The sequence below is a fragment of the Adelges cooleyi genome, unplaced genomic scaffold, assembly GCF_023614345.1.
Source record: "Adelges cooleyi isolate 19-005CV unplaced genomic scaffold, UGA_ACOO_1.1 ACOO_flye_CR_arks_rails_tigmint_CR_PRNA_108, whole genome shotgun sequence".
In the NCBI taxonomy this organism is placed as follows: Eukaryota; Metazoa; Arthropoda; class Insecta; order Hemiptera; family Adelgidae; genus Adelges; species Adelges cooleyi.
Genome location: NW_026095761.1, coordinates 16,903,242 through 16,913,150, shown reverse-complemented (window position 1 = coordinate 16,913,150; position 9,909 = coordinate 16,903,242). Strand labels below are relative to the sequence as shown.

General features: G+C 35.3%; 1 protein-coding gene across 4 annotated transcripts in view; it reads right to left on the bottom strand.

The window, feature by feature from the left end:
• Nucleotides 1-555: 555 nt before the first annotated feature.
• Nucleotides 556-9,909, bottom strand: part of LOC126847449 (tyrosine-protein phosphatase Lar) — a 123,010-nt gene continuing 113,656 nt past the window's right edge. For 2 of the 4 annotated variants that reach the window (XM_050587669.1, XM_050587673.1), the window contains 14 exons: nucleotides 8,361-8,500; nucleotides 7,607-7,803; nucleotides 7,338-7,498; nucleotides 7,000-7,271; nucleotides 6,434-6,790; nucleotides 5,402-5,938; nucleotides 5,068-5,262; nucleotides 4,753-5,006; nucleotides 3,595-4,513; nucleotides 3,374-3,529; nucleotides 2,994-3,305; nucleotides 2,648-2,928; nucleotides 2,113-2,248; nucleotides 556-2,036 (listed from right to left, as the gene is read on the bottom strand). In XM_050587669.1, the coding sequence (XP_050443626.1) occupies nucleotides 1,968-2,036; nucleotides 2,113-2,248; nucleotides 2,648-2,928; nucleotides 2,994-3,305; nucleotides 3,374-3,529; nucleotides 3,595-4,513; nucleotides 4,753-5,006; nucleotides 5,068-5,262; nucleotides 5,402-5,938; nucleotides 6,434-6,790; nucleotides 7,000-7,271; nucleotides 7,338-7,498; nucleotides 7,607-7,803; nucleotides 8,361-8,500 (3,986 nt within the window). In that variant the 3' untranslated portion in view covers nucleotides 556-1,967. The remainder of the gene's footprint in view (nucleotides 2,037-2,112; nucleotides 2,249-2,647; nucleotides 2,929-2,993; nucleotides 3,306-3,373; nucleotides 3,530-3,594; nucleotides 4,514-4,752; nucleotides 5,007-5,067; nucleotides 5,263-5,401; nucleotides 5,939-6,433; nucleotides 6,791-6,999; nucleotides 7,272-7,337; nucleotides 7,499-7,606; nucleotides 7,804-8,360; nucleotides 8,501-9,909) is intronic. The other 2 variants (XM_050587671.1, XM_050587672.1) reach the window with 1 other exon arrangement.

The window sequence follows — 9,909 nt, the reverse complement described above, 5'->3', positions numbered from 1 at the left end:
AAACCCGTAAAATATGTTAAAAGAACGAATTTTTCCCTACCACTAAATTGTTGAAACTGATCACCGATACATATTATATTCTCAAATCCTGCTTAATTGATGAAATGTAAACCGTTGAGAAACATGTGAATGTGTAGGATTATTTTAAGTATTTAACAGGGGGGGGGGGATCAACCTATTTAAATTATTAGGCCAATAAAGTATCTTAGGGTTACTTTTTCTTATCTATAGACTTGCTACATGAAAATATCTGTCAGGTGGTTAAAATGTTATCGTGGATGCATTTAGAAAAAATATTGTTGTAAAACCTTTGTAAATCATTGTAAATACTTTAACAGCTTCTCATCGAAGCTAAAAATCATACTCTGTACAAGCATCCTAAATTTATTGTTAAAAAAAAAAAAAAATGTATAAAAATGCCTCAAAGACTTATAATAGATAATAACAACAGCTCAAAATAAATAGTCGTTTAGATATATTTTTTTTTATAATTTTTATTGTTTATTTAATAATTTCTACAAAATCATTTATTATTTGTTAGACGTTATTCTATTGAAAGATCTTCTTGGCTGGTGACAACACAAATTACAATTTATCAATACATTTATCATTATTATTATTTTTTATACAATAATAAAAACTACTAACTCAACAATTTAATCACTTCGTTGTTGTATTACATTATTTTTACATTCTTATTAATTTAATAATAATAATTACACTGTGTACTAATATTATTAAAAGACTATTTACAATAGAAAAACATTTTGCTCAAGGGATAACAATAGTTTTATAAATGATATGCGGAAACGACGATTCGATAAACCATTCGATTATATATTGTGGTCCTATTAGTTAACCATATACAAGTGTAGAGAAAGCTGGCGAACGCGAAAGTGATTGTTTTCTGTTTCATGTTAAGCGTGAGCGGTTTTGAAATTTCATAGAAAATAATTAACGAATGGCAAATTAACCAAGTGACGCGGCTTAGACTTAACCTCGAGGACGGTAAGTTTGTATATTGTCGTTTATTAAAAAAATTGATTATAAAATAAATACAAAAATCTAACAAGTGATGTGTATTGGTGTGATGATATTCTCTCCTCCAGAGGTAACTCTTAGTTAAAAAAAAAAAATATTGGGTACGAAATACAATAAAACAAAAGTCGGACGAAGAAAATCAAAAGCCCATCCCCCGTTCCATCTTGTTAAGATCAAAATAAATTAACGAATACAGTCTTAAAATTAAAGACATTTTTTTAAACATAAAAAAGTTAAAAAAAAAACGAATCCAATGAAATAATTATTAATAAATCAAATAATAGTCATGGAACACAAAAAGGCTTTATCCTTAAGTACATCAGTCGATGGATTTCTTATTTTTTTTTTTTTTTTATAATGACATAACAATAGTTTGTCAACTAACGATTTAAAAAATTGTCTACGTTTACAAATTATAAATAATATTTTTTTTTTTCTATACACAATACCTAACAGTCATTAAGTACTACATAATATTACAATAACATAATATTATATGTTTGTTGTTCGGATAATATTATTACGTTGTATGAAATAATCAATTTACGAACAAAATAATAGTGGAGTTATTTAAAAAAAAAAAAACTTTGTTCAAATTTTAGGCTCTTTAAAAAATAGTACAATTTTAAAAGCTTACATAAAAATCAAATAAAAACAAAAAAATTAAGTACCAAGTCACTATTAAGATTTTCTATTTATATATGGTAATTATGCGCGTGAGGAGTTGAACTGGTACGCGACGACTAGACCAATCGAGAGACGACTGACTGCGACTTGTTAGCAATTATCTAGCAGCCAGCAGCAACTAACCTACAGGGTACACCGCTCTGGCGGTAACCCATGGGTGTGCGTGCAATGTAACAGAGTAATAGTAGTTTTTTTTAAACCGCGTGCTCAGTGTATGACGTGAACACGTTAGGCCTGTCTCAGTCGGAATACTGGTCGAACGAGCCCAAGTATTCAAGAGCAGCTTGATAACAAAACTGGTATTGTTCCTGAAAAAAAAAAAAAAAAAGTTTTCGTTCAATCACCAAAATACTTTACCAGTAGATTATTTCCAAAATGTTTTACCTCTGTCTGTACCATAGCCGGGCGCTGTGTACGCAGAATTCGGATTGTTTGGAAGAGATCAATGACACCTTCGCACTGCATGCGTTCCAACACAATACTGAGAGATATGAATACACCCGTACGACCGACTCCACCGCTGTTGGAGAAAAACAAATTTTTATACAGTCTTTATAATATAATAGATTTGTTTAATATTTTATTTGTTCCGGAATAAATACTAAAGGGAGTCAAATTTTTAAATAATACACAATTTATGATAAAACTATTAGTTAAAAAAAAACAAAAACAAAAGCTACCTTCTTTTTAGCAAATTAAATTAAATTAATTGACTTGTTTGAAATAGCTTTCCATTTTAGCAATATTTGTTAGATATTGGAAAAAATTAAAAAAGTTAAACTTTAAAAAAAACTGCACCAATCTGACAACTTTAAGTATGTAAAAGTACCATTTTTAAAAAAAGGTTTGGGATTTTTTCCCGCTATTTTACCTCTATTTACAGGTCTAAAAAGATGAATGTTATTCTCCATGTTTTTACCTGCAATGGACAGTGATGGGTCCTTCTTGGCCAAATTGTTCTTTGGTCTTATGAACTTGTCCGATAAAGTCTATGAACCCTTCGGCCGACTTGGGCACTCCTTGTTCAGGCCAATCGGTGAACTGGAACTGTCTGACTGTCCTGGATCCATTGTCTGTAGTATCCGTCACTTTGAACTCTCTAAGTATGTATTGCGGCATGTTATATTCAGTAATGGGTTCAACGACAAAGGTATCGTAGCGGACTGATCTTTCAGACGGCCAATACTGATAGCATTTTTCCTAAACATTAACATAACCGCCTCAATAGTAATATTGCTTTTTATTATGACTGCAATGGTACTCACCCTTCCCATTTCGTGCAGTTTAGTTAACATCACCACAATAGTGGAATTGTGTTCCCAGAGCATACGCCAAAAATCATCAGTTGTGATTTGTAGCGGTCCTTGAGTGGCAATGTATGATCCTCGTTGTCGGTAGCCGTCTATAAAATTGGCATTGATGTAGTCCGACCCTTCCAATCCTCTGGAAGAACCCCCGCTCAGGCAGACCCTTGTGCTTTCGTAAGGCAACAGATGGACCAGCCGGTTTTTAGGCTTATTCACTGGTAAGCTGGCGCTTACAAATCGACAGAATTCATTTTTAACCAATGCCAGTTTCTACAAAACGTCAAAATAATAATAATTATATTTTTGAAAAAAATTAAGTAACTACAAACAATTGTTACCTTAAACTCAAGTTCCATTCCCGTAACTGTAGTGGTCACATCCATTTGCGAAAGCTGTTGGACGTGGATGGGCAAATTACGTACGGCCACTTCGGTCTCGCCACAAGTTACTGCTTCCAAGAGAGCGTCGTGTATGAAAATGTATTGCTCTTCGGTCTGTAATAAACGATTAAAAATAACAATAAGTTAACAGTTATGGTCGTTGAGAACATTGCACTCACTTGAACCATGTAGTTTCGTTGGGCTCTTAAACATGTGACGTGGGCATATATGTCAACGGTGTGTTCGTGTTTGGCACGTTCCAGCATTGCATCAATAACGATAAAGCAACCAGTCCGGCCGACACCAGCGCTGCAGTGCACCACTATGGGTCCAGAGTCCATCAGGTTGACGGCACGCACGCGTTTCATGAACTGTAACAGGGGCGCCGGATGATCAGGCACACCGTGGTCTGGCCAGGCGCCGAACTGCAGTTGCTTGACTTCCCTGGTCTCGTTGTCTGTGGCCCTGGTCAGATGGAATGACCGTATGACGTACGTGGCCAGCTCTTGTACGTTGTGCAGCGTCACAGTTATTGGGCCGTAAGTCTGAGATCCCCTGGCCGGCCAATACTGGTCGCACTTCACTCGGGTCCGCTCTTCCAACTTGGTCATCATCACGATGGTGGAAGTGCGTACTTCCCAGCACATGCGCCAAAAGTCGCTGAATGTCTCTTGGAGAGGCCCTTGCGTGGCTATGTACGCATTATGCTTACGGTAGCCGTCACAGTAATTAGCGTTTATATAATCACTGCCCAGCACACCGTCTAATGGCTGCAACACGACACGCGAATGGTCGTAAGCTATGACGTTGGCGTATCGGTTCTTGGGCTTGTTCACATCCATGTTGGAATGGTCCCATGTGAACTGTTGGCCGGGTTCGATCGATTCGTACTCCTGTGAGAACTTGTAGTTGTCATTGGCCTTTAACAGCTCGATGTGCTGGCCTAGGTAGTTGATGGGAACCGGTGGATGGGACACCATGGCAGGAGTCTGGAACTGTAAGCGCCGTAATTCCACGGGGTCGTTGTTGGCGTGCGAGTGCCCTATAAGGGGTTTAGTGACACCAGATGTTTCACCATATTTGTTGGGGCGGCGGCGTCTGAAAACAATAACAATATTATTAGTAAATAGTTTTTAAACGAGTATTCAAAGAATGACAGTCTTCTGGATTGACAATCTTTTTCAAAATTGACTGACCGGGAACCAACAATTTTAAAAAGGTCACTTATTTTCTTTTATTAATACATTTTATTAAAATACAAAATGATTGTTAATAATATTTAATGGCTACAAGCAATAGCCACAGCGAAAGCTATTGGGATTGAGAGATCAACATACTTTTTCACAACAAACAGCAACACCAAAGCGGCAGTGAGAAGGATGGCAGCTATGACGGGTCCGACCAACCACAACAGGCCTGGTGGAGTAGCACTACTCCGGACACTGACATGGTCGTTACTGGCTATGGGAGGGATTCCGTTTCCAGGCATGTTCATGTCTCGGAATTCTGGTCTTTTCGGCAAGTCGTCTGGGCTGACTTCCCGCATTTCCAATGTCAACGGGTCGGAGAATGGACTAGAAGTGTACAAATGCTGCACAGAAAAACTAAGTTAATACCAACCTAAGAAAGCAGAAAGGCCAGTTATTGTTTACCTTTTGTGGGGTGTCGACGAAAGCGCGTACAAATAATCTGTATTTAACATTGTGTTCTAATTTGCGGTCAACAAACCCATCGTAAGTTTTGCCTGTTCCCATATTGAAAGTCCACGGTATGGTGCGGTGCGGGAACTTGGCTGCAATGTAGGGTTCACCCTCAGGTAATAACTCTTGTTGAGATGTTTCAATTAACTAGAAAAAACATATACAGATTTATTATTTATATAGTTTAATGATATTTTTTTCAAGCGTTAGAATTTCTAACCTAGAAATTATATTTCTGCATTTAATTACGATTTTAGGCAGATACCGTTTAAACATAATCCTTTACCTTTTGTATCAAGAACTCGTCTGGATTCATATGCAACGTTTCTGGATTTTCAGGTACTACTATAATGTAATAATGGCATATTGGTCCGTATTCTTCAGAAGCTTGAGGTAATATGACCTCTATCGTTTGGCCGTTGACTACACCATAAAAATCGGGTTTCACCATAGGTTGGGGAGCTGCCATTTGCGTGGTGACAGTTATTCTGGACGGAGGTCTATAGCTGTGATCTGATGGCACTGCGCTTACGTTGACGGCATAACTGATGAACGGTGACAATTCGTCGATGGTGTGGCTCAGTATATATTTTTCCAACTCGATCACACGAACCGGCACAGTTTGCATCTGAGTAATCCCTTGCGAGTCCCTAAACTCTTTAATAGCGTTGAAAGAGATCTTGTAACCAATTGGATTTAACTTAATAGGAGGTGTCCACGATAGGGTCATGCTGTGAGTGCTCACGTCGGAAGCTCTGAGGTTCAACGGCACCTCATCTGGTTTCACTATAACTGTAAATTTTTCAGATAGTCTTCCAAATCCCTAAACAACAGAGAACAACATTATTATTGCAAAACAGAATTTAGAAGTAAATATACCACAATAACAGTTTTGCAAAGGATGTACATATTAAAGAAATCAAATATTTAAATAAACCTTAAACTATAAAAATAATACTCTATAACGTGTACGTTAGGGTGGTCTTTGAAAAGCCGATTTTCTAATTTTATATTGTAGGTATGGTTTATGTTACAGGTATCTCAAGGGATGTAGCAAACATTTTTAAAAATTACGATATAACTCTAGTTGCATCAAAAAGTAATAATCTCAAATCTTTATTAGTTAGCAACAAAGATAAAATAGGGTAAGAAGAAAAATCGGGGATTTATAATATACAATGTGAAGAATGGTGACATATGCTATATACGCTTAGAGTATTATTTTTGTGATTAAGGGTTTATTTAAATATTTCGTTATTTTTTTTTTTTTATGTTCAACCACAAGTGTTGCTTAAGTTTTTTTTCTAGATGTACATACGTTTTCAGTACGTGCTGCTACGGCAATGGCGTATTGTGCCATTTTTTCAAGGTTTGCCAGGTCTGTGGATTCGGTGAATGGGACGTCTTTGATGTTCCACTGGTTCAGGTCTTCGACCGCAGTCATTGTGTAATAAATGCGATATCCATTAAGCTTAACACGAGCCGGCACGGCCTCCCACCAGACTTGAATGCTCTGGTCGGACGTAGCCACTGCCTTTACACCCATCGGGGCGCGTACCATTTCTCTGGTGGTGTTGACCGTCATACGTGGACTCCATGGGCCATCTCCTTCAGCGGTCACTGCTCTTACGGTCACAACATACTCGGTTGCTTCTTCCAATCCAGAAAATACAGCCTGGACGAAAACAAAAATTATCATTAGGAATAAGGACAACAAATAATTATTTATTTATTGTACCAAATAATCAATAATTTATTATAACTATTATTAATTTACAGAATGCCCATGTTTGGCATTGTTTATATAATACACTTAAGCTAATCTATAATCTTTACCCACAATAAAAACTTATTTAAAGCTTGATGTACTAAGACTGTACATACTTTATTCAACGTGGTGTTTCTATGGGTGATGGTTGACTGGTCAATTTTCTTGTGAAACTGAACGTCATATCGAAGAATTTGACCATTACGGTGTTCTCTCGAAGGCTGATCCCAAACCACACACACTACGTCAGGTGTTTGAAACTGATAAGTGACGTTGGTAGGAGGACCTGTAGGAGGTCCTTCAGGCGTGGTGAAGTATTCAGTGGCTTCCTGACCAAAACCCACTTGGTTCTGTCCGGATATGTGAAATTCATATTCGACACCGCGTTCTAAAAAATATCAATATTTTGTTAAGACCTGAATCACAAACAATATAATTTCTACACAATATATACCTAAATCGTTGATGCGCCTCTTGTTTTCGGTCAACATGATGTCAAACATCTCTTGACCTCTGATACCATACCGCAACTTATAACCCAACAGTTCACCATAAGTGTTTGTCGGCCTAGTCCATTCCAACTCAATGTTTACTTTGGGTTCGCGTTCCAAAATCCTACGAGTAAACGAATCGAAAATATTTATAACAATCGATTGATTGAACTAGAAATAGAGTAAGCATTCTCATTTGAGAAAGACAAGTTTCAAAGAAGCAGATACACACTTGAGATTGACAATAGGTCTGACGGGTACACCGCCGGGAGTCTTGATTTTCACCGGATGACTTCGGTCGCCGTCACCTTTTCTGGTGATGGCCGCTATTTGTACGGCGTATAACGTGTCCGGTTGTAAGTTGGTAACATTGCTTTCCAGCGCTTCCGCCACATCGAAACGCAAAGGTTCGTTAAGAAGTGCGTTGCCCTATTGATTAATAACAGTATTAATAATATCCTATAAACTATTTTTTAACTTCCTCGTACTTGCCATTTCCTTGACCCTTTTTTTTGCTAATTCTTTTTATTGTATTATACACTATCTTATAGTCTAACAAATAAAATGTAAATAACTAAAATATTAATTTAATGTTTTTTAAACCAAGTATTTAACAAAAAATAATACCAGTTACAAAACCAGAACTAAACCGTCCATATATCAAATGGTTTTAATCCCCGATGTCACTCTCTGAGTTACTTTTTTAATTTTAATGAAGTTGGCACATTTAAATTCCAAACTACCTTTAATATATTCATCAATCAATAATTGGTCTATATACTCTACTAATTTAAGTATCTACCTTTAATTACAGTTGGGTATTATACTTCTTAATTAAGGTATAAGTTGTTATCGCTAATCTCACTATAACTTTATAGATTACATCACACATGTAATTCCTTTCACTTTGTCATTCAGTTACGCTTAAAATATCTTTTTAATGTTACAAAACCGTCGATCTGCAAGGAAACTCTTGCTATGTTTACCTCTAGTTTAGCTTCTTGGATGTGGATATGATAGCCTCTGATAATTCCATGACGTTGATCTTCGGACGGCGGTCGCCATTGTACGTGAATCGTTGTGGAGTTCACTGGTTGGACTTTGACGTCGGTAGGAGGTCCCGGCACTAATATCATTAATAAAACAATTAATATCTTGAGAAATAAGATGTTGTAAAATGTTCAACAAAAATAATTGTTATGCAAACAAAAAGCAAATGGTAAAAGATTAGTAAACATTATGTTTTTCTTTAACCATTTGATCGAGAAATCATTTTAACCATTTTCTAGGCATCTCAATTAAAAAAAAATGTATACATAAAAAACTGTATAATTAAGATACAAAAATGGCTAAAGTAAAAATATAAAACAATTATATTAAAAATGATTTCTGTCAAAAATCAAAGTAAAAAAAAAAAAAGTCAATAGGTATATACGAGTATATAACAATAATAAAAACATAATGGGTAAGGGTTACTATATATTGTAGGTAAGTAGGTATAAGGGTAAATAAAATTAAAACAAATGTAAAGAAACACATAATAAAAAGGTAAAAATGTTTTGAAAAAAGTAAAAAAAAACAAGGTTATAGAATTATATTACAGATAAAAAATCAATATCTACCAAAATAAACAACTATAATTTACTTGTTATTTATCAAAAAACAAAAAACAAAAAAAAAATGAATCGCCAAGCTAACCATCGACGATTGTAGCTACGGGGTGAGAAGAAAACCAGAATATTAATTTTGTCCACTACATTTGGAGTTTTTTTTATTAAATACTCACTATTTAATTCTGGACGAACAGATCACCAGGGAGGCGGGTACAACGGTTTCGCAAAAATAAGTGCGAAAAAACGTACCAAAAAGATACAACAAAAATACTTTTAGTGTCAAAATACAAAAAACAAAAAAATATTTTACGTGTGTAAAAAAAAATTGTGTGCATTAATATATTTATAAAATATATAATTTAGTTGTTTTTTTTTAAAAACAACTATTTAAGCGGATGTGTTGATTGCTGCTGCCAAAATACAAAAAAAATGAGCAGCAGCATTCCCCCCCCCCCAAAAAACCATCGGTACTTAACCGGGTAAAAAATTGAGATGTTTTTTAAAAACAATGTTATACATGTTCTTTTTAAAAAAGATATTGAATCTTTTTAAATCACGTTCTTTTGAACTTGATTAATAATTGCAGTTGTGTGGTTCTCGTTCAACCAAGCGATGTGCATTTTATTATATTTAAGCCGTCGTGTATAATAATAATATGGCTACTATTGGTGCAAAATATTAATAATTAATTGGTGCGCCAACTTAAATTCCAATCCATAACAATTCAGTGTATAGGTCAAATAATATATTAAAATTACATATATTTTTTTTTTTTATTATTTAAACATGTTTGGTGGTTAATAGGGTTAAAAGAATTATGGATCAGAGTTAGGTTCCATTAGTGCTTTTATTGTAATATAAGAAAACGTTCTACTGTGCTCGGTTGTAAAAGGCTGTGCCCAAATACATAAAAGTGACTAAC